The sequence below is a fragment of the Bufo bufo genome, chromosome 7 (assembly GCF_905171765.1).
Source record: "Bufo bufo chromosome 7, aBufBuf1.1, whole genome shotgun sequence".
Taxonomy (NCBI): Eukaryota; Metazoa; Chordata; class Amphibia; order Anura; family Bufonidae; genus Bufo; species Bufo bufo.
The window spans coordinates 171090236-171115785 of NC_053395.1; the positions used below are offsets into that span (position 1 = coordinate 171090236).

The 25550-nt window shown below is 48.7% G+C and overlaps 1 protein-coding gene across 1 annotated transcript; it reads right to left on the reverse strand.

Annotated features, from left to right (window-relative positions):
* Positions 1-672: 672 nt before the first annotated feature.
* NDUFA10 (NADH:ubiquinone oxidoreductase subunit A10) lies at positions 673-25119 on the reverse strand. Its single transcript, XM_040440751.1, has 10 exons — positions 24979-25119; positions 21619-21787; positions 21264-21479; positions 18652-18738; positions 18102-18223; positions 17930-18009; positions 17779-17833; positions 10786-10871; positions 1466-1574; positions 673-954 (listed from the first exon to the last, which is right to left on the reverse strand). Exons 1-10 carry the CDS (start codon positions 25039-25041, stop codon positions 886-888), a joined length of 1056 nt encoding a protein of 351 aa, XP_040296685.1. The 5' UTR covers positions 25042-25119; the 3' UTR covers positions 673-885.
* Between the last annotated feature and the right edge of the window lie 431 nt (positions 25120-25550).

Genomic DNA, 25550 nt, shown 5'->3' on the forward strand with positions numbered 1-25550 from the left:
AGAGAGCCAAGCCAGCAGAGACACGGAGCATTAACATGATTGATAATGCTCTTTGCCTCTCTCTGATCTTTTTACTACAAAACCAGTGAGATAAAATTGGCACTGTGATTTTGTAGTAATAAAGTCACAGAGAGGCAAAGACCATAATCAATCATGTTAATGCTCCGTGTCTCTGCTGTCCGGAACGGGGCTTGGCTCTCTTTAATGCAGCGGATTCCACGCACGGCATCCGCTCGTTTGAAAGAGCCCTTAACCTCTTACAAAAAAAAAAAAAAAAGAAAAAAGGCGATAAATTATAAAATAGAGATACAGAGAACTGTTAGAAAATGTATTTTGTTGACTACAAATACTATATAATTTTGTGAGGAAGTGCAATGCTTGAGTCAGATAGACTTGACCTTATACCTCTTCGGCCATGTCTATTTTACTTGCAATCCCTATAAAATAAAAATTCGGGAGCATCTTTACTTAGAACTCCTATGTTGTGCAGTTCCTGTTATTCCTTCAGGAGATGTATAAATACATGTATAACTAGGTGCTACCAATTCCCCTACACACTGACCGTGTCAGACTGCAGTAACCAGTGATTATCTGTGTGCCAAGACTAGCACCTGGATGTAAATCAGGTAAATTCAGCTAATGAAAACGTAGAAGGCATTAATCCAAAATCAATCAGTGTCAAAGAAAACATATTTATTCATATTTGAGGTTGATAGTTGCAACGTACAGATGTATTACGTTCCAGGCGATCCACTGGATTACTTGGGGCTTCACCCTTACTACTCCCTCACTCCAAATAGTCTGATCTAAAAAATATTGCCAGTCATTGCGGTGGAAGCATTAAATGGGAGCAGATACTGTGGACCAGAAAGGCTTCACAATTGTTCACTTCAGCCAGATGTACTTGTCCCCGATATCTTCGTTGTATCCTTTTGCATATTTTCTTCCTGGCAGCTGCAAAAGAAACTTGTGAATAGTAAAGCTTACCTATTACTTTAAAGACCATTCGTGAAATGAAATAAAATAAATAAATAAAAAACTTAAACATTTTACATTTCAGTACAATTTATGGAACATTACATGGATCTGTTAAAAATAAACAGCGTGTCCCACAAAAACAACAAGCCCCCATATGACTATGCTGCCGAAAAAATGAGAAGAAAAACAAACCAAAAGAAATTATGGGTCTTGGAAGGCAGGGATGAAAAAATGTAAATGTTGCAGCCAAAACTGTTTGCATGGGAAAGGGTTAAAAGGAAGATGAACTGCAAACAGGCAATGAACTAGAATGGCCGTTTCAGGGCAAAACCAAAAAGTGATACTTTTCTAACCTCATAAACCCGTTACCGTATGCGGATTTGACTATTCCACAGAGAAATTTCCCCTGTGGACTGCCTGCAGATTTCATTCACTGCAACAACAATTATCCTTATGCGAATATATGATAAAAAAAACAGCTTCTTACACTTCGGAACTGATAATACAGCTTGTCGAAGTCTAGTCCACCCACTGTGACTTCTGGGATGTAGATGGGCAGGTTGAAGAGATTAGTAATGTTGCACTTGTCCTGAACCCTGGAATTAAGACAGCACAAGAGACATAATGCTATAAGGTGGGCCATAAGATATAGACATAAGGTATTTACATCTCTCATTTCAGAACCATTTACAGTATACGCGTTGGATTAGGACATATACACACACATATATATATATATATATATATATATATATACACATACACACACACATACACATACACACACACACGCTGAAAAAAAGAGAAAGGTTTATAAAGTTCAGCCTAGATATGTGATACGGTGGAAGGCAATGTAAACGGTGTGAGTCACTGTGACCAGGACGTAAGTGCAGTCTGATAAATTTCCTGGATTATATTAACCCCATTTTTTTGCATTCCATAACAATTGATTTTGCCATTACTACCTCTTGCAGGATGACCCCTAGCCGGTTCTTGAAATAAATAGTTTATGTGCTCACCACACAGTTGTCTCCAACCTCCAAGACGAAAAAGTCCAAAATGTATCTACTTTTTGTTTGGAGGGAGGCATATAAAAATGGTGCAATGAAAACGTAAAGTATCCCCACCTCTGGGACCCGCTTCTATCTCAAAAATGGGAGGCCATTTTGTCCTACAGTGAATGTAAAAACTAGATTTTTGTACTCACCGTAAAATCTGTTTCTCTTCCGTTCATTGGGGGACACAGGTCTTGGGTAAAGCTGTTGCCGCTAGGAGGCGGACACTAAGCACACAAAGTGTAAGCTCCTCCCTCCTCAGCTATATCCCTTCCTGCAGGGACCAAGCTAATCAGTTTAGTGCAAAAGCAGTAGGAGAAGCCAGACATAAGAAAATCACATTATGTGCATACCCAGAACCACATAGGCCCGAAAAGGCCCATAAACAAAAAACTGGGTGGGAGCTGTGTCCCCCAATGAACGGAAGAGAAACAGATTTTACGGCGAGTACAAAAATCCAGTTCTCTCATCCGTCTCATTGGGGGACACAGGCCTGGACCATGGGACGTGCCGGAGCAGTCCCTGAGGGTGGGCTTAACTTCAACCCCCCTGACAATCAGGGAACTGCTGTCTGCAAAACTTTACCCCCCAAAGAAGCATCAGAAGATGCAAAGGTGTGTACTCTGTAAAACTTGGAAAAAGCATGCAAAGACGACTAGGTCGGCGCCTTGCACACCTGAAGGGTCGAAGCCCCGTGATGCACCGCCCAAGAGGCCCCCACTGCCCGAGCCGAATGAGCAGTCACCCGGAAGGGTGGGGACCTGGTCCTTAACGCGGTACGCTTCCACAATAGCCAAACAAATCCATCTGGAAATGGAAGTCTTTGACGCTGCCAGCCCTCGTCTCGGCTCCTCTGGAATCACAAACAGGGAATCCGTGCACCTGAAAGATGCCGTCTGGGACAGATAGATACGCACGGCACGCACCAGATCCAGAGTATGGAGCGACTGTTCTCGAGGATGAGATGGGTCCAGACAAAATGAAGGAAGAATAATCTCCTCATTTAGATGGAATGTCGACACCACCTTTGGCAAGAAGGACTGCACAGGGCGAAGGACGACCTTATCCTGATTGAGGACATGACAGAGCCGCGAGTTCCGACACTACGGATAGAAGTAATTGCAACCATAAAAGCCACCTTATAAGACAGGAAGCGCAGCTGTAAAGGCTCAAACAAAGAAGATTGTTGAGCACTAGATTACGATCCCAAGGAACCAATTGAGGACAGGGGGCAGCATGCGGGGGGCTGATAAAGAACGGAGAGAGCAGACACTTGCCCTTTGAGAGAGCTGAGAGCCAGCCCTAAGTCCATGCCTGACTGCAGGAAAGCCAAAAGTCGCTGCAAAGAAAAAGGAACGGGAGACAGCTGTCTCCGCTCGCACCAACTAAAGTAGGACTTCCAAGTCCGGTGGTAGATTCTGGAAGACGACGGCTTCCTGGCACGAACCATAGTCTGGACCACTGTAGCCGAAAAAACACAGAGCCTTCAGTACGGCGGCTTCAACAGCCATGCCGTTAAATGTAGCGACCCTAAATTTGGGTGGAAGATCCGCCCCTGCGCCAGCAAGTCCTCTCGAAAAGGAAGAAGCCAAGGTTCGTCGGCAAGAAGGGTGACTAGGGAAGCGTGCCACACCCTGCGTGGCCAATCTGGGTCCACGAGAATGACGGGCAGTCCCACGGACCTGATCTTCCGGAGAAGACATGGAATGAGGGGGAAGAGGCAGGAACACGTAAGGAAACCTGAACCGACTGCACGGCATTACCAGCGCATCGCATGCCAGGGTCATGGGGTCCCTGGACCGCGCGACGAAGGCCTCGACCTTGTTGTTGAAGCGTGAGGCCATGATATCCACATCTGGCTGACCCCACCTCTCGCAGATGGCCCGAAAGACCTGCGGGTGAAGAGCCCACTTGCCGGGATCGAGACACTCCCGGCTGAGGAAGTCCACGATCCAGTTGTCGACGCCGGGTATGTGAACTGCCAACAGTGCCGGAACATGCTTCTCCGCCAAGCTGAGAATCAGCGCCATCTCCGCAATGACTGCCGGGTGCCGCCCTGGTGATTGATGTACGCCACCGCCATGGAGTTGTCGGACTGCCCCCCGCACTGGACAACCCCTGAGATGGTCGGCCAATGTCGCAGAAAGACCATCCACCATGTGAAGGCCCGGCGCACTGGGGCAAGGAGACTCATTGGACGATCCAAGGAGGCTGGGGAGCGATCCCAGCTGGACAGAATGGCTCGCTGAAGCGTTCTGGTATGGAATTGAGCACAGGAAAAAATCTGCAGATGAAGAGCGGATAGTTTTTCTGGAGGCAAGAACACCTTGGCCTGACAAGTGTCCAGTACCATGCCCAGATAAGTCAATTGCTGCGATGGATAAAAACAAAACTTCTGCCTGTTCAGGATTCATCCGAAGCGCTCCAGGGTGTCTAGAACAATGTTCAATCTGTACGCCGTCCCATGGACCGACGGACCCTTCACTAGGATATCGTCCAAATACGGGATCGCCATAATCCCCCTGGCATGGAGCAGAGCCATGACTGCCGTCAGAACTTTTATAAAGACCCTGGGAGCCGTGGCCAGGCCGAACGGGAGAGCTACAAACTGGTAGTAAAATGGACCCACTGCGAACCGGAGAAACTTTTGATGAAGATAAGCGTCCTCGATGTCTATCGAGGACAGGTACTCCCCCAGTTTCATGAACGCAATGACCGACCTCAGTGACTCCATTCGGAATCTGCGACGTGAAGGAAACAGTTTCGCGCCTTAAAGGGAGTCTGTCACCAGCATTTCACTATTTTAACCCTTCCCACAGCTCCCTAGCATGCTTACAGTTAATAAAAACGTTACCTCTGGCATCAATCCTGGACTTATAGAACCATCAAAAACGATCTTTATAAGATATGCAAATGAGGGCTCGCAAGTGCCCACGGGCGGAGTTACTCTCTTAGGTGCCCTGCTTGCTCAGCCTTTTCATTGCGTCCCTCCGCCCGTCCATCCTTTGTACTAACTTGTTATGCTGCCGATATCCCGCGCCTGCGCACTCATTCCTTTGGCCGGCGCATGCGCACTGCGATGCCCATTCCTTGTACGGCACTCTCCCACTGCTCTGCCGCTGACGTGGGGGCGGGGTGACAAGCCCCCCCCCCCCAAATGCTGCCGGCTCCAGCAACTCCATCCTCTCAGACCACGCCCCACACGCTCGCTGGAACCACGCTGGCATTTTCGGCCGTCTCAGATACTGGCCAGGGACAATAAGCCATGGGGGCGACCCTGCATGAATAGGCATCACAGAAGCCGGGGCCTCCATTAACAACGGCCTCGGCTGCCCCAGAACCGATGTGCCGACCATCTACAAAGAAGGCAGCTACCCCCTTGCTGCAGCAGCGTCCCAGGTAAATCAACCCTTTAAAGGAGATTGCTGCCCAAGTCCACACGTGGGGAGGAGGGGATACTGGCCAGGGTACTGGAGGGGGTGCCGGAGGGGGCACTGAAGGGGCTACGGGAGGGAGGTTGGAGAGAAGCACTGCTCCTACTCACCTGTCCGAAATCGTCTGCCCCCCTGGCTCCAGCCGGATCACCACCTTCAGTGTGCGGCCCCTTGGTGAGGGACGCTACACCGGAAACAGAGGGGACTTTCGCTGGGGCGGCCGCAGCGATGCGATTGCTGGCGGGAGACAGGAGGTTTTTACGGGAACCTCTGATCCTCCTTTTCTTCCAGAGAGTGGGAACGAGCAGGGGGTTTGGGTGACCCCCTGGTCTCCCGTCTCCTGGTTGGGAGTGCAGGCTATTTAAAAGACTGCCTGAAGCTTCCCGCTAGAAGGAAAAATAAATAATTTTGAAAAAAATTAAAATAAATTGTAACTAGCAGGTCTGCCTCCTACAGACACTAAGCTAAAACTGATTATATTGGTCCCTGCAGGTAGGGATATAGCTGAAGAGGGAGGAGCTTACACTTTGTGTGCTTAGTGTCTGTCTCCTAGCGGCAACAGCTATACCCATGGTCAATGCCCGTGTCCCCCAATGAGACAGATGAGAAAGTGGCCACACATGCACCACCTCCATTCACTGCAGCCATAAACAGGTACCATTCTTGAAATAGGAGTGGGGTCCTAAAGGTGGGACACATACCTATCGGACATTTCTGGCATGTGCTTTGGATATGTAAAAAAATAAAATAAAAAAAAATGTCCAGCTGGTAGAGATACGTATACCTAAAGTTACAGGACCAAAATTTCCGGCTGCATTATGCTAGGGCTGTACTGAAACATTTGGTTGCTGCATTACCTCAATTCTGGTGGTGCAAGTTTACTATTGATGACCTATGTTTAGGAATAGATCAACAATATCCGATGGGTGGGGGGTCTGACTCCTAGCAACCCCACAGATGAGCCATTTTCACAAGTTGCTTTGGCTAGAACACCACAGCTCCATACACGGTGTAGTGATTGTGCCTGGTTACTGCATTGCTGCTCCTGTTTAAGTAAATGGGGAAAGTGCTGCAGAAATCAGGCATGGCTACTACACAGCGTATGGAGCTGTGGAGTTTCAGTGCCTGGTTCCAGCCACAGCAGCTCCTGAAACCAGTAATAATTAATTAATAGTAAACTGGAAAACCTTGTTAATGTTTTCCTATGAGTTGTGGGCAGGGGCGGATTGGGAACTCAAAGGGCCAAAGCAGCAGAACTGTAGGTGATCAAACATGCCAGAAGGTGGCAGCAGCGCTCCTGCGCTAGTAACAGCTTCCCCTGGCTGAGATCAGGAACCTATTACCTTTTAGGCCTCATGCACACGGCCGTTGCTTGGCTATTCCATGAATTGGGGACCGCAATTTGCACGGGCACTATCTGTGGGGCTGCTGCAACGGATTCAGACCTATTCAAATTGAACGCAATTTTGTGGAATAAGTGCGGACCCATTCATTTTAATGGGCTCTGCGGCCGTGCAAAAAATATAGCGCATGTCCTATCAAAATGCAGAACGCACACAGCCGATATCAGCGTTTTGTGGATCCGCAATTTGCGTACCGCTAAACACTTACGGTCGTGTAATTGAATAGGCCAGGGCTTGCTTGAGGCTTTGACGCCCATCACTGCAGCACTGCATTGTAATATACAACATTTTCAATTCAGCAGTGGATCAAAATCCATTGTTGAATAGAAATAGCAATCTAAAGCCTGCTTGTTATAGTTACCTAGGACGACTCAAAAAGTAAAAAAAAAATTTTTTTATATAAATTCTTTTTTTTAAAGGGAACCGGTCATCAACTTTATGCTGACCTCACTGAGGGCAGCATAAATTAGTGACAGAAATGCTGATTTAAGCGGTGTGTCACTCATGAGCTAAAAGTAAGTGGTTGCCGAGAACCAGCATCATAACAATTACAGCCCAGGCCTGGAAAAGAGTCCTGGGTATTCATAATCTCCTGCTCTCCTGTCCATCTGCTGATGATTGGCAGTTCTCTCCTAGAGAGAAAGAGAGAAAACTAGGTAGAAGACTGTCAGTCATCAGCAGGTGGGCGGGAGAGAAGGAAGTCATGAATAACCAGGACTCTTCTCAGGTGGCTGTGACTCTTTTCCAGGCCCAGTCTGCCATGATTGTGATGTTGATTCTCGGCAACCACTTACTTTTAACTTATAAATGACAGACCGCTGAAATCAACTCCCCTGTCTCTTCTTTATGCTGCCGTTAGTATGGACAGCATAAAGTTGATGACAGGTTCCCTTTAAAGGGAACCTGTCACCAGGATTTTGGGTATAGAGCTGAGGACATGGGTTGCTAGATGGCCGCTAGCACATCCGCAATACCCAGTCCCCATAGCTCTCTGTGCTTTTATTGTGTAAAAAAACAGATTTGATACATATGCAAATTAACCAGAGAGGAGTCCTGTCCATGAGATGAGTCCAGCACCGCCCTGCATCCTCAGAATCTCCTCCTTGCTCCCCGACGTCAGAAAGCTAGAGCACCGTTATCTCGCGATGCGCGAGCTTACGCATGCACAGTTCGTTCCCTGAGGCTGATGCCAGCACAGGAAAGGAACACTATGACGGCACTGCGCATGCGCTAGCTCGTGCATCGCGAGATTACGGCGCTCTAGCTTTCTGACGTCGGGGAGCAAGGAGGAGATTCTGGGGATGTGGGGCGGTGCTGGGCTCCTTTACGCTGGGCTCCTCTCAGGTTAATTTGCATATGTATCAAATCGGGTTTTTTAACACAATAAAAGCACACAGAGCTATGGGGACTGGGTATTGCGGATGTGCTAGCGGCCATCTAGCAACCTATTTCCTCGGCTCTATACACAAAATCCTGGTGACAAGTTCCCCTTAAAGTTGAAATCACTCCCCCTTTCCTCAAACTTAAAATAAACAATTAAACATCATAGGCAGTGCTGGACCTGAAAACGCATATATTATAAATTACATATTTATCTCTTACAGTGAACAGAAGAAAAAAAAAAATATATATCAAAATGGCCAATCTGTCATTTTTTTGTTGCTTCACCTTCCCCCCCCAAAAATTGAAAAAAGAGAGATCAAGAAGTCATACACATGTCAAAATGGTATCACTGAAAAGTGCATCTTCCTGCAAAAAAATTAGCCCTCACAAAGCTTGGTAGATTTAAATCTAAAAAAGTTATAGGGGGTCAGTAAAGAGTGGCAATGAAAAGAAAAAAATAATAATATATATATATTTTTTTTAAGTATTAAAACACAAGAGAAACTACACAAAAGTGGGTAAACTTGAACAGTCCCAAGAATTTACCCTTTGTCTCAGTGAGCCCCTTTAACCTATCTAGTCTATTTTAAAGAGAACTCTGTCTACCTCCCAGGTAGATTGACATCTCTCCTTTCAAATATAGAGAGACCTATCAAGTCACGCTGGGCATGTAGATGTCGACCTTTCTCTTCTGTTCCCACACATTTTAAAAGGGGTTGTCCGGGATCAAGATTGTTTTTTAAAAAACAGTTAAATCACTGTTAATAGTGGACTGAAGGTCCCCCCAGATGTTTTTAGGTATTTTTAAAAACCTAAAAACAGTCCCCCACTGATTGTTTACCTCTATGTTGATGTGTGCGGTAACTTCCAGCGCAGCATCGCGTTGTTTCCTTCGTGCAGCCGTCCCCCTAATTCAGTGATGGCGAACCTTTTAGAGACCGAGTGCCCAAACTGCAACCCTACCACCCACTTATTTATCGCAAAGTGCCAAGACTGCAATGGCAATGAATACCAATATAGTATATCTTCAATGTAATTTATCATTTAGCTATAATATCCTGCCTACACTCAATGTGCTGCCTGTGCTGTTCATAGTACGCCCTGCGCTGATGATTGGCAGGAAAAGTCTAAGGCATATTGGTACACCATAGACTTTTTCCAGGGTGCGAGTGCCCACAGAGAGGGCTCTGAGTGCCGCCTCTGGCACCCGTGCCATAGGTTCGCCACCACTGCCCTAATTCATATGCCGCCTCCTGCCGCAACTATTCCTCCCTCTTAGTCACGCCCCTAAGCGCCTTCTGGCTCAGTCCCTCCAGCCTTGCTAAGATTACGCCCTGCCCGGTGACGTCACTGGACCAGAGGGGCGGGGCTTGGCACAATGTGTTGCCGCCTAGTTTCCTCCCCTCAATGCGCTCTGCATAATCACTGAGGCTGGCTGGGACGTCACCGGGCTCCCTGCGAAGCGGAAGCAGAGGCTTCGCTCTGCAGAAAGGGACCAGGTACGTCACTCAATCTTTGAAAAGTGGCACTTCCGGCAGAGAATTTAGGACAAGAAAATGGGGCATCAGAAAAGTCTTGCAAAGGACTGTATATAATATTTATGTGCTTGGTGTTCTCTTACAGCAATGTCCCCAATCCCGGACAACCCCTTTAACTGCCTAAGTTGTGCGTGTATACATAAATAATCTCACAAAAGTGAGTACACCCCTCACGTTTCTGTAAATATTTTATTCTATCTTTTCATGAAGATGTATAATGTATAAACCGCTGGCAACAAAAGTGAGTACACCCCTAAGTGAAAATGGCCAAATTGTGCCTATATTTTGTGTGGCCACCATTATTTTCCAGCACTGCCTTAAATCTCTTGGGCATGGAGTTCACTAGAGCTTCACAGGCTGCTACTGAAATCTTCTTCCACTCCTTCATGACGACATCATGGAGCTGGTGGATGTTGGAGACCTTGCGCCTTTCCACCTTCTGTTTGAGGATGCTTCACAGATCCTTAACAGGGTTTAGGTCTGGAGACATGCTTGACCAGTCAAGCACCTTTACCCTCACAATTTCTTTAGCAAGGCAGTAGTCGTCTTGGAAGTGTGCTTGGGGTCGTTATGTTCAAATACTACGCTTTGTGTTTTTTTTTGTTTTGTTAACAGGCTTGGGCAGCGCGAAAACCCACCCATTAGTGCAGGAGACGTCACTGGGCTCACTGCTAGGCGGAAGCCTCTGCCTAGCAGTCCCCACGGAGAGCCCGGTACATCACAGGATCTCCAAAAATGCCTTTGCCATGCACGATTCAGCGCAGGACAAGGGAGAGCATTGGGGGATGAAATGCTCCAATGCTCATATCAGGGGGGCCGGACAGGTGAAGATGGGACTATGTCCGGGTTCAGCTCAGAACCCAAACAATTCTTTTAAGTGTTAAGTTTGTGAGCAAGGAAGAACTTCATTTGAGGCATTAATTTCCTGGCCTCCAGCTTTTTTAATAAAACCATTTTAAAAACAAGTATACAAAACCAGAAGATCAACACTCACAGAATACGCAAATGATGGAAGGTGACATCATTCTGTTCTGTCCATGGAGCTTTAGTGATTTTTACATATTCAAGGTCTTCAACAACCTGCAAGATAGAGATACACCTCAATAAGGACCTCCACACACCAAAAGAGAGCCGAATGCATGGTTTAAACCTTCTACTGGCTGTAAAGTTAACATTAATGTAGCAAAAGCTGTATATAATATACAGAAAACATACAAGGTCTAGTGTCATAAACCGCTAAACCAAGTTACAGATCTCATTTTGTCAAAAGAAAATCAAAGCAGTGATGTGATTAGATGCCATGGGAAACTGCTACACATTCTACCTCCACTTGTGAGGCCCATAATGTCTCTGTACTATATGTGAACACATAGTGAATTCACCCCAACACCCTAATCAGATCCTGTAAGCTGTGATGTACAGCATCGGTCGTGTGATTTGAGCACTGCTAACATAATAAAACGTGCCAATCTTATAACTAGCGACGCATGCTCAAAAATACAGGGCCAGGCAAAATGACGTACCTAATGCCTGGCCTGTCGTTCAACTATCTAGAGGGGGATTAGGCAGAGAAAGGAGTGGAGCTTGGGTGCAAGTCAAGGTAACCGCGCCCCCTTCCCTGCCCCTTCGCCTGTGACCGACAGCCGGCTGTTCGGCAAAGCCAGCCAGCTGTCGGGCATAAGCTCTGTCAGTCACAGCGAAGGGGCAGGGAGGTGGGCACGGTTACCTTGACTTGAAGCAAGGAGGCCGCTGCCCCCTTGACTTCAAGCCTGACTGGAAAATAGCATGGACGGAGGATAAAAAAGTTTTTCATACTTTTGCCTCATCTGAATGCAGTAAGAAAAACGAGATTTTTGTATAACTTACCAGTAAAATCTCTTTCTCGCTCTTTCCTTGGGGGACACAGAAGACCTTGGGTATAGCTCATCTCCCTAGGAGGCGTGACACTAAGTGAAGACTGTTAAGCCCCTCCTCCACAGCTATACCCTCAGCCTGGAGAGAGAGACTGCCAGTTGCGTGTCCAAGTAGTGAGAAAAGGCAAAGTCCAAAAATTGGAACCAACAAGCCAACTACCCAAAGGGTAAACAAACTCGGAAACAGTCAGAGAAGAACAAAGAATGGGTGGGTGCTGTGTCCCCCAAGGAAAGAGCGAGAAAGAGATTTTACTGGTAAGTTATACAAAAATCTCGTTTTCTCGCCCAGTTTCCTTGGGGGACACAGAAGACCTTGGGACGTTCAAAAGCAGTCCAAAGGGGGAGGGACCACAGCACCAAGGCGAAGCACCCGAAGGCATCAAAAAAACCCGCCGCCTGTAGACCAGGCGGCCCGAAACAGCATACGCCGAAGCCCGAGTATGCACCCTGTAGAACTCGGTAAGGTGTGCAAGGAAGACCAGTGACCGCCTTGCACAAATGCATGGCCGAAGCCTAATGCCTCCGGCCCAGGAAAAAACCGACAACTCTGGCCAAATGAATGGTGACACCAAAAGCAGAACCCTGCCCTTGGTGCGGCAACCACAACAAGAGCCACTCTGAGAAAGCGGAGGAAAGCCACCCTGGAGGCCGTCAACCCTTTGCACGGACCTCCTGGGAACACAAGAGACCGAATGTCGACAAGAGTCGGAGATCTCCAACGTTCCCTGGGGTGGGAAGGGGAGGACGACTGCCTCAATGAAATGAAAGACAAACACCATCTTCAGAAGGAAGGAAGAGACGGAATGGAGAACAGCCCTGTCCTGGGGGAAGACAGAAGGCTCGGAACAAGAAGGGCCGCCACTCAGGCACCCATCAGAGACACGATGGCTACAGAAACCCAACTGTTAGTAGAGGGAACTTCTGTAACGGCTCCAAGGAAAAATTGGAGCGCCAAGAGCCTAGTATGTAGTTCCCAGGACGGTACCGGAGGACAGTACAAAGGAACCCAAGAGCCGCTCCATGGAAGAAGTTCCTGACAGGCCCAGAGGGCCTGGGAACGCTGAAAGAGGAAGGACAGGAATGACACTTGATACTTCAAGCAACAGAGTCCCAGCCCCAGGTCCAGGCCGGACTGGAGAAAGACAGAACCATGGAGAAAGGCAGAGTGGGGGAACGCCCAGCTTCCCACAGAACCCCAGGTAAAACCCTAAGTCCTACCACAGATCCTGGACGAAAAACTCGGCTAGAAGCGAACACTAGCGAGCCCACTAGAGTTGCCTGGGCAAGCGGGTGAAAACCCAATGATCAGGCGCAGACCCGTAACACGGGTAGAACAGTCGGTAGAACTGGTCCCGTCGGCCCCCGAGCAAGGTTGTCCCGTATCCCCCCAGAGTGGGGAAGCAGAAGGACAAACGGACAGGAACCGAAGGGTCCGCCCAGCAACCGCCAGGACAAGACAGGCTAAAGCCGAAGCCAATGTAGCCACCACAGAAAGACGGACTACAGTTCCGGTGTGGGAGATTTAAAAGACAATCCTGACCAAATGGTAGTCCTCCCAAGTTACCGAGAAGGTGAATCCAAAGCAGAAACATTGCCTAAAATGGAAAAAACGCAATCTGCACCCAGCGGGAGGACAGAAAACGGTAGACCCGGTAACTAGGCACACAGCTAGTACAGCCAGTGTGGACAAGGGAGACTCAAAAGGAACACCAGAACCATCCACATGAACAACCATGCTTTCCCCAGAGGGAAGGGCAGTGAAGGAACAGTCTCTGAAGCGTGGCCGGAACAGACGCCACATCGGAATGATCTGTACCGAGTGGGAGCCAAACAGAGCCGGCGAGAAAAGGCAGGCGAGACAGAGGCCGGTATAACACCCTCCAACCGAAAGGGGGAGTGGGCAACAGAGAGGCCATAGGACAGCTCAAAAGCAGAACACCGCTACACAGAGACGCCCGGTTCACCGCCTCGCAGAAGGCGAATACCCTGAAGAACCCAAGGTGGAGGTCCCCCAGACCTGTATAAGCGAGCACCCAAGAGAAGTTGGGTGACCTTCCCAAGAATAGCGGCCCGAACCTGGTAGCAGATCAGACTGAAGCACCGAGGGCGCCAATCCGGAAAGAATCATACCACACTGCACCCGAAGAGGAGGAAATGGTATTAGGCGAGGGGACCGTAGTCCCGCCAGAGCCAACATAAAATGCGAAGGGCGCTGCAGACAGCGCTCTCGACCATGTGACCACTAGCACAGGGAAACAATGCCGCGGAAGGACAAATGGGCCAACGAAATGAATGAGTACCACCCAGCTCTGTGCAGTAGCGAACAGTAGAGCCCGTCTACTTAAATATAAGGTATTCATTTGTTGTTTATTGGACAACACCTTAGGCTTACACAGATGGACAGAATGATCTCCTTAGAGAATAGTGCAAGGCTTGCGGCAATCATCGTATCCCAAGAGAAAAAGTATGTCGCAGGAGGAAAGGAGGCATACGTACGAGTAGCCCCGTAAGCAGTGAGAAGGCCAACCCACCTACGGGACGAGAAGGAAACAACGCACAAGAACGTCCGCTCACTGCAAAAATATATCACTCAGCGAAGAGGGCCAGCCACAGAGTGCCACAGTATCTACGGGAGTGCAAACTGAAAGGAGTTATGCACAAGACTAGTATGGTATGCGATGGAACGCAAACTGACCGCCCCGAAAAAGGGGGGAAATGTACCTGGCAAACTGCAGTGGGCAAGAATGCAAAGGCCTGCCCCAAAAAGGGGGTGATGCCCAAGGCCGTACCTACGTCAAAGAAGTAGGGCATACCATACTTCGCCCAGAAAGGCGCCATGCACATGGCCACACAGTATCCAGCAGGAACGCAGGAGGTCCACCTAGTGAAAAAGGGGGGCATGCACAGGGCTATCTTAGCATTAAGTGAGTGTGCAACAATTCACCCAACCCGAAATTTCGTGAGAGTGTAACTACTCCGCCAATGAAGGGGAACATGCGCAAGTCCAGTACAGCACATACAAGGACAGCCTTGAATCTTGTGAGCGTGCAAAATTCCACCCATGGAATGAGGGGTGGTCACGCACAAGGCCAGCACCGTATCCAATGGAAGCGCAAGCGTTCCACCCATGTTAGAGGCCATGCTCAAGGCCAGCAACGTATCTGGTGAGAGTGTAGTATGCCGCCCAGAAAAGGAAGGGGGGGGGGGGGGGGTCATGCACATGTCCAGCATCGCATCCAGGGAGAATGCGAGCAGTCGGTGAGAAAGTGTGTATGCCACCTAAGGAGGCATGCCCATGGCCGGCAGCGAATCCAGTGAGAGTGCGTACACCGCCCACAGAAGAGGGGTCATGCATATGGCCGGCCGCGGATCCAGAGAGAGTGCAAGCACCCCGCTATGTATAGGGGTCATGCACATGGCCAACAATGTACCGGCGAGAGAACAACCACCGACCGAGGGAGTGTATGTATGCCGCCACCCGGGAAGGAGGCATACCCAAGGCCGGCAGTGAATCCAATGAGAGTACATCATACCGCCTATGTAAGGTGGTCATGCACATGGCTGACAGTGAATCCAGTGAGAGTGCCGAATGCCGTCCACAGAAGGGAGTCATGCCTATGGCAGGCAGCGAATCCAGTGAGAGTGCCGTGTTCCACCTATGGAAGGGGGGCACGCACATGGCCAGCAGCGAACCCAGTGAGAGTGCCGTGTTCCACCTATGGAAGGGGGTCGTGCACATGGCCAGCATTGTATCCGGAGAAACTGCAGTAGGCCGCCAATGAAAGGGGGATCATGCACAAGGCCAACCCGCAGTTAGGGAGAGTGCAGTATCCCGCCCAGGAGGGGGGTCCTGCACATGGCAGGCACCATAACTGGAGAGGGTGACGACTGTTGCCTACAGAAAAGGCATGCACTTGGCCAGCGCCGTAGCGCGGAAAGGGCAAGAAAACCACCTAGAAGGGGAAAAAAGACCCTGGCAGCGCCGCAGCCGGGGAGCGCGACACCATGCCGCCTATGGAAGGGGGGCATGTATACAGGCAGCACTCTGAGATGAGGCTGCAGCGTCCTGCGCAGCCCACAAGTCATATATATAATAAAAACTTTTTTTTTTTTTTTTTTTTTTTTACACACAGCCTCACTGAGGCAGAAAAAAATAAAATAAAAGGGGGGGGGCCACCTACAGGGCACAGATCCACCCATACAGGCTCATCGGAAGCCGGCCTGTACCCAAAGGGTTAACAGGGATCCGGCCTGGGGGGCGGCACTGCGATCCTCTGGGGGCGGGGGAACCTCCAGGCGGGAAGAATTCGCGCCTGGAGAAGTTCCAGCCCCCTCCAACAGAGGCCTGAATTTGCGGCCTAGTAGCGTGAAGCTGGGGCCTAAATTTTTAGCGGCGCCCGGCTGACCGGGGCCGCACAGTATTTAAAGTACCGGCCGGCCTACGGAGCGGCACATACCGGCCGCGGGTGCCCACCCCGCGGGCCGTAAGAGCCGGGGCCTAAATTTTTAGCGGCGCCCGGATGACCGGGGCCGCACAGTACTTAAAGTACCAGCCGGGCCTACGGAGCGGCACATACCGGCCGCGGGTGCCCACCCCGCGAGCCGGGGACCCGGATAGAGCGGGATCGCGGCCTTGAAGTGGAACACAAGTTTTGTTCCGACGGTCGGCCGGGGCTGTTGAAGCGCTCATTTTGCAGGTCACGGTGCCTAGAACAGCGCTCCATATGGCCGGCAGCTACAACCTCCTTTCCCCTGGAACGGTGTCCGTGAGAGTAGGGAGGGTCAGTGGCAGCAAGGCGCGGGCCCTCTGGCCCTGAAGTAGTGGCCGGTAAGAGGGAGGGGGACCCTGAGACCGGGTCTGTGAGGGTGGGACGCCTGCATAACCCCTCCATCAGGGGCAGCTAGCTGCGGACCTCCGCAGCTCCCTAGGCATTCTTCTTGTAGGGAGAAGGGTGCCAATGTCCTGGAGGCCAGGAGAGAGGGAGCAGAATGTCGCCCTGCGACAGCCCAGGAGCCAGCCTAGGTCTAGCATGGGCAGAAGGGTCCATAGGCCCAGTATAGGGTCAGGCACGCAGGAGACCGGGGGGGGACGGGGGACGTAGGGCTGGAAAAGCCTCTCTCTCACCATAGTCGTCTTCACCCTCGGTCCGTTCCAGCAGGGTCGCCCCTTCAGCTACTGGCACCGTAGTGGCAGGACGCTGGGAGAGGGACTTGGCGTGCGGGCGACCCTTGCGCTGGCGGGATGTAGGGGAGCGAGGCTGCCCTGATCCACCTTGCCTTCTGTGGGGGAGGCAGCAGTGCGGGTGACCGGCACTGGCGCAGCTCAACCCCGGGAGAACAGAGAGGTCTAGTGCGTCTCTGTTATCCCTGATGATCTGGAACAAAAATAAAATAAAAAAGTAAAAAACTAAAATTGAAACAAGGAGAAAGCAGCCCTGCAGAGCAGGGAGTGTCTTGCCTCCTTGGACACTAAGCAAAAACTGGCAGTCTCTCTCTCCAGGCTGAGGGTATAGCTGTGGAGGAGGGGCTTAACAGTCTTCACTTAGTGTCACGCCTCCTAGGGAGATGAGCTATACCCAAGGTCTTCTGTGTCCCCCAAGGAAACTGGGCGAGAAATCATCATTAGAAACTCACTGACTGCTACTTGAAGGTACTGTTGGCGGTGTGGGATGGCTTTTGCCGCTGACAGGTTCCCTTTAAGCCAGTTCTACTTGACACTAGTTTGATAAATCTCCCCAGTATGACCCATCACCTAGGTTTTTATTTCATATTTGCAAAGAATGTTCCCCCATTGACTATAATTGGGAAAAGCTCACGTAAAAAGCCCCAGTGCAACTTTTCTAAATACTTGACTATTTTCCAATTCAGGTGAAGAAAAAAAAATATATATAATAATAATAAAAAAAAGTTGAGACACAGTGCTTAAATGACCCATTTAAATACAGAATTTCCAAAAACATGGATCACTTGTCACCTGGGACTATTTTAGAGGAATGTTGGAACATCAGAATCACCGATCATAGGGTACTTGGTTAAATCTTTACTGAATTTCCATTCATGTTCCCCCTTCTTACCTGCTCCACAGTCTGTGCTTCAGCAGCAGTGTACTGCAATACCTCTGATGTCTCGCTAGAATAGAGGAAAAAACAAAAAAAAATTATAAGCAAACAACAACTGCATCAGCTAAGAGATCCATAACCTTATGTCGGATTTTAAGACTCCTACCTAATTTTTGGGAGGAAGGATGATTTATACACATCCTCAATATTCTGCAAATAGGACAGCTCAACTTTCTTCTCAGCTGCCTATAAGAACAAAGCAAAAAGCCATGAGACTAAAAATGCACATGAGAAGACATTACTTATAAGAAAATGAAAAAATACGCCCTTTGATTTACATTTCCTTTTTCTTGTATTTTCTTGTACACATCAGCTGCTGGAACGTCCACATATACAACTACGTGTGGAGGCAGGAACTCATCAATGCTCACATTCTTGATCTCATTATAATGATTTACACCTGAGGAAAACAAGGAGACATTCATAAATGGGTCTATCTGGGACATCCCGTCTATTGGTCGCAAGGCCTTTCGACAGCTCAGCCCTATTCAAGAGAATGGGACCGAACTGCAACACCAGGCTAGGGCGCTACACAAGGCATGGCACCCTGCTCGTTACAGTATGAAGTGGCCACAGCGTTCGTCTGAGCACTGCATCCCCTTTAAACAGCTGATCGGGGGGCTCAATCAGATATTGATGACCTATCCTGAAGATAGGTCATCACTGCTTAACACCCGGAAAACCCCTTCAAGCAAAAGGGGCAACAGTATCACACTTTTACTGGGGCTATAGTAAATACCACGGAAGATGGAGAAGCCCGATTTAGCATACACATTACATAAAGGCACAGAGGCAAACTGAAACGTATTTTATTCAGCACCTACTTACATTGTTTGCGGATGTAATTGCTTTTGTTCATGGCCTCAAGGAAAACGTAATCACTGAAAGGCGAACGCTCCAAAACCACCCCTTGACCTGAAGAAGAAAATATTTACACTGTAATCTTCTACGTGAAACTAGACTTGTCTTTACAGCATTTGCTAGAAAACGGAAAATCTGCTTCCCAAGGGCAAAACAGTTTCTTAATGCCCCAGAAAAATGCAGTGTTACACACTTACCATGCAAATAAAACACGCTGTGCAAGAGCCTCTCTGTACAGCCACTTACACGTCAGCGTTTTGGCCATTGATTTGCGTCAGTTATAAAGCGCCAAAACCAAGTGCTGGTCAAAAAACACAGAAAAAGTGCAAATCTTTCCATTACAGCTCATCTCTGTGGAGCCTCCATTCCTGGTTTTGGCTCACAATCACCGCCAGAAATCACTGCTCAAATACAGACTATGTGAAAGGAGCCTTTGATGCACCTTTAATGTTGTCAATGGTTTTCTGAAAGTTTTTTTTTTTTTTACTGATGACCTATCCTCTAGTTAGGTTATCAGTATCTGATCAGTGGGGGTCTGTTTGAGAAGGCACCGGAGCTTACAGTAGTGCCGTGGCCTTCTTTCTGCTCCCCAAGTACAGCGCCATACATAAAAAAAAAAAAGGAGGGGGGGGGGGTATAAATACTTTTTTCAAGGCACTGTAGTAAGAGGGCAGGTCTGCTCTCCTGTTACCCAAAGTGGTACAAAACAATATTGTGCCATTTAGATAATAGAAGTGATCAGAGAATGCACCATACACCTATAAGCAGATTTTACTGTTTTGTTGCACATAGCAACAAATCAGAGCACAGCTTTCATTTTTCAAAAGCACTGCAGTAAATAAAAGCTGTTCTGTGACTGGTGGCCATAGGCATCAAATGCAGTATTTCCTTTTAGTTTCATAAATCTCCTCCATCCAAGTCTGGTGTGTCCATGAGCAGAGCCTCTCCCTGCCGCATCATAGTGAGGTATTCATCACCACCGCTAAAAGGGGCAAGGGGTTGGGGGGGGGGAGCACTCTGCTCATGACGGTACTAGACTTAAACGAGTATTCCCATCAGAGACAGTGGGGCCATATCGCTAGGATATGCCCCAATTGTCTGATAGGTGCCTCTGGGACCCGCACCTACACCGAGAACGGAGTTGGTGAAGGAAGTTGCCGGAGGAACCCTGGGTCCAGCCACCACCAAGTGCTCTCCCCATAGTAATGAATAGGAGTGCACCGCGCTTGTGCGGCAACAGCTCCCATCCCAATTCATATGGGGCTAACAGAAATAGCCAGAGCTATTTTCAGCAGCCCCATAGAAATAAATATAGGGCGGCTGCGTATGCGCAGTCCACTACTTTCGGGTCTCCATTCTCGGTGTAGGTGCGGATCCCAGCAGTGGGACCCGGACCTATCAGACAATGGGGGCATATACTATGCCCCCCATTGTCTCATATCATTCATTATACCCCGTCGCAAGAAATTTCAGCTTTGTGACATTTTAAACGCCACGGTCACTAAGTTTAGTTGCAATTGGCATTTTTATGACACCCTCACCACTTTCCAAAAAGGAGACATGGTGGGAGTTAGGCCATCAATCCTGGCACATTTATTGTGTGCCTCGTCATAAATAGAGTGCATCCTCCGTGGCAAGACTGGCATAGCACACGCAGGTCTTGATAAATCCTCCCTGTATGTGTCCAGTGTATTCTCTGATCACTCCTATAACCAGTATCTGTTTTGTGCTATTTCAGTTAATGGGAGGGTGGATCTATCCCCATACTATGCTGCACTCACGCAGGGCAGGAAAAGCATCACACTGTGATCTATTCCAGACGTCCACCAGATACTTATGGCATACCCTACAAATGTACCAAACAGTCATCAGGCTGCATATTTAAACGGAATGTCTAACAGGGGAAAGAATGTTGTCCAAATAACTGTTCTCAGTAAAGTATACAAGAATTATCCATCTTACATTCTTTAAAAATATACCCTATTTTGCTTCTTTTTTAAGCCAAAAATCTGGATTGCCAGGTTTTATTAATTTCCCTTTTTTCTCCAAAGAATTGGGTTGTTCATAAATGAGGGGGAAAAAAATAAAATAAAAATCAGTTCTCACATTTTGAAACCAATGTTTAAAGGGGTTTTCCGAGACTTTACAACCGATGACCTATCCTCAGGATAGGTCATCAATATCTGATCAGTGGGGGTCCAACACCCGGGACCCCCGCCGATCAGATGTTTGAAAAGGCACTGGCGCTCGCAATAGTGCTGCGGTCTTCTCCCAGCTTTCCCTCGTCTATTGGACCATACGTTCATCGATCACGTGTCTTAGGTGCTGCTCAGCCTCATAGAAGTGAATGGGGCTGAGAGCGATACCAAAGACGGACAGCTATACAATGTACGGCGCTGTGCTTGGTGAGCTGTGAGAAGGACGCGGGGCTCACAGGTGCATCAGTGCCTTCTCAAACAGCTGAATGGTGGGGGTCCCGGGTGTTGGACCCACACGGTCAAATATTGATGACCTATCCTGAGGATAGGTCATCAGTTATAAAGTCTCAGAAAACCCTTTTAAAATAATCTCTTATGTACCTGTGCTGAGCAGATGATTTAGGGCATCAGAATACTGCAGCATGCGCACACAGTACATCCATAACTGCAGGCGGTATGAGTTCCCATCTGCGCATTTGGGGTCCTCATAGAATTTCTCCAGACCGCAAAGGCCAGCAAACTTGTCTGGTAGGATGGTCCCATCACCAGTGAGTCTGTGTAAATAATATTGATCGGCTTCCGGCATATATTTCATACCTGGAAAAATGAAGAAAATTGATTAAAAATTTTAAAAAAAAAGGAATGTTGGACCCTATTGAAGCAGCAGCCAGTCATTAAAGTGAACAGCAAGCTTCAGAAATATCATCTCAGTCTATGATAATCACAATTGCCTTACCCAGTTTCTCGGCCAGTGCCTGAGCAAGTTTCCCTTTGCCAGAAGCCAAATTCCCATCAACAGTGACGATCTTGCTGTTAGGCCCAAACCGTTTGGTGGTTCTCTCACCCAGCATGTATGCCAGGTAGCCATATTGCAGGCCATGTCTTGAGCTGACATGGAGCTGGGCCTGTATTAAGACCAAGCAAGCTTATATTATTAAAAAATAAAATAAAATGTATTAATTATCTGATGGTGTATTTCCATATATCATTAATATCTGATATATCTAATTAGCAGAGGTCCAACTCCTGGCACCCCTGCCAATCAGCTGTGTGAAGAGGAGGCAGTGGCGTTCTATGGCAGCACCTCTTCATCACACTACACATCTTCTCGGAAGTGCAATGTAATACAAGTACTCGCTGCATTCAAGTGCTTGTAATTATACTACACCGCCAGTCCACAGGAGATGAGGCCTAGTGTAAAGACGAGGAAGCGGCGCCTACATGGAGCACAGTCTCCTTATCTCAAAGCTGATTAGCAGGTTTCCCAGGTGTCAGACCCCCACCGATCAGATATTGATGACCCATCCTGACAATAGGACAACCCCTTTAAGCTCCAAACCATTGTTTACACTAGTCTGAAAATATGACAGAAGTTACACTGGAGCCGTTGGGCATTCCCTTCATGGCTGTGCTCAGTTTGTGGATACTAGGACCAATTCTATTAGATGTATTAGCAGCTATGTGCATACACAACACAGCGCTGAGCACACTCAGTACAGTATATGTACAGTCCGGTCCATAAATATTGGGACATGGACACAATTCTAACATTTTTGGCTCTATACACCACCACAATGGATTTGAAATGAAAAGAACTAGTTGTGCTTTAACTGCAGACTGTCAGCAAACTGTTGTAATTCCTACACCGTTCACCTGATTTGGATGTAAATACCCTCAAATTAAAGCTGACAGTCTGCAGTTAAAGCACATCTAGTTTGTTTCATTTCAAATCCATTGTAGTGGTGTATAGAGCAAGAAATGTTAGAATTGTGTAGATGTCTTAATATTTATGGACCTGACTGTACATACACTACAGCACTGGGCACACTGACAGCTATAGGCATACACTACGGCACTGGGCACACTGACAGCTATAGGCATACACTACGGCACTGGGCACACTGACAGCTATAGGCATACACTAGGGCACTGGGCACACTGACAGCTATAGGCATACACTAGGGCACTGGGCACACTGACAGCTATAGGCATACACTAGGGCACTGGGCACACTGACAGCTATAGGCATACACTAGGGCACTGGGCACACTGACAGCTATAGGCATACACTAGGGCACTGGGCACACTGACAGCTATAGGCATACACTAGGGCACTGGGCACACTGACAGCTATAGGCATACACTAGGGCACTGGGCACACTGACAGCTATAGGCATACACTACGGCACTGGGCACACTGACAGCTATAGGCATACACTACGGCACTGGGCACACTGACAGCTATAGGCATACACTACGGCACTGGGCACACTGACAGCTATAGGCATACACTACGGCACTGGGCACACTGACAGCTATAGGCATACACTACGGCACTGGGCACACTGACAGCTATAGGCATACACTACGGCACTGGGCACACTGACAGCTATAGGCATACACTACGGCACTGGGCACACTGACAGCTATAGGCATACACTACGGCACTGGGCACACTGACAGCTATAGGCATACACTACGGCACTGGGCACACTGACAGCTATAGGCATACACTACGGCACTGGGCACACTGACAGCTATAGGCATACACTACGGCACTGGGCACACTGACAGCTATAGGCATACACTACGGCACTGGGCACACTGACAGCTATAGGCATACACTACGGCACTGGGCACACTGACAGCTATAGGCATACACTACGGCACTGGGCACACTGACAGCTATAGGCATACACTACGGCACTGGGCACACTGACAGCTATAGGCATACACTACGGCACTGGGCACACTGACAGCTATAGGCATACACTACGGCACTGGGCACACTGACAGCTATAGGCATACACTACGGCACTGGGCACACTGACAGCTATAGGCATACACTACGGCACTGGGCACACTGACAGCTATAGGCATACACTACGGCACTGGGCACACTGACAGCTATAGGCATACACTACGGCACTGGGCACACTGACAGCTATAGGCATACACTACGGCACTGGGCACACTGACAGCTATAGGCATACACTACGGCACTGGGCACACTGACAGCTATAGGCATACACTACGGCACTGGGCACACTGACAGCTATAGGCATACACTACGGCACTGGGCACACTGACAGCTATATGCATACACTACAGCACTGGGCACACTGACAGCTATAGGCATACACTACAGCACTGGGCACACTGACAGCTATAGGCATACACTACAGCACTGGGCACACTGACAGCTATAGGCATACACTACAGCACTGGGCACACTGACAGCTATAGGCATACACTACGGCACTGGGCACACTGACAGCTATAGGCATACACTACAGCACTGGGCACACTGACAGCTATAGGCATACACTACAGCACTGGGCACACTGACAGCTATATACATATACTACAGCACTGGGCACACTGACAGCTATAGGCATACACTACAGCACTGGGCACACTGACAGCTATAGGCATACACTACAGCACTGGGCACACTGACAGCTATAGGCATACACTACAGCACTGGGCACACTGACAGCTATATACATACACTATAGCACTGGGCACACTGACAGCAATAGGCATACACTACGGCACTGGGCACACTGACAGCTATGTACATACACTATAGCACTGGGCACACTGACAGCTATGTACATACACTACAGCACTGGGCACACTGACAGCTGTATACATACACTATAGCACTGGGCACACTGACAGCTGTATACATACACTATAGCACTGGGCACACTGACAGCTATATACATACACTACAGCACTGGGCACACTGACAGCTATATACATACACTACAGCACTGGGCACACTGACAGCTATGTACATATACTATAGCACTGGGCACACTGACAGCTATGTACATATACTACAGCACTGGGCACACTGACAGCTATAGGCATATACCAGGGTCACACTTTGTACATAGCAGTCCCTGCTGCCACATATGACAGGATAGGAGTCGTTGTCCTGGTGCAGAGTACTACATATAACACTTGGCTCTAGCACAATGTAATCCCAATGACATCTGTCATGGCCGCGGTCTGCACACCCGGCTGCTGAACACACACGGTTATCTCCTTTCCCGCCATTGTGTCACAGCCTTAGGCTATTCCTCACCACACAGAGGACCCCGGTTCTCCCGGTCACGGCCAGGCCGCGGAGCACCGTCCTCCCGAACATGTCTCTGCCCTTCCCGGGACAACCTGCGCCGGGGTCCTTTCAAGAGCCGACGCACAGATATGACGTCACGGGCCGTCCCGGCCGCCTGTCTGTCTCTCCTTACAGTGCACTAGACTAGAGAGCAGCCGTGTGAGGCGAGCATTGCCATGAAAGCTTCCAGACTTGTCAGTGGACGGTGGGACGTGTAACATTAGTGAGAGTCACAGCTGCAGACCATTGATTTATAGTTTGTATGCCACTGCTTAAAAATGGTCAGGAAGAATGTTAGGAGTAGTAGTAGTTACAGAGGAAATCGTATAGAGTGCCCCTCACCCTGTCCTAGGCACAGTACAAGAAAGTTTACTCTTGTTATACCTGTCAGATCCCTGGGGGTCCTAACTCTGGGACCCCATTTAAGGGGAGATTCACAACCTCAGCCGTGTCAGCCCCCCCCCCCCCATATCAACATTTTTTGAACAAAACATATGCAGTTGGTTGGATCATTTGTTGTTTGCGTTAGATCTCACACA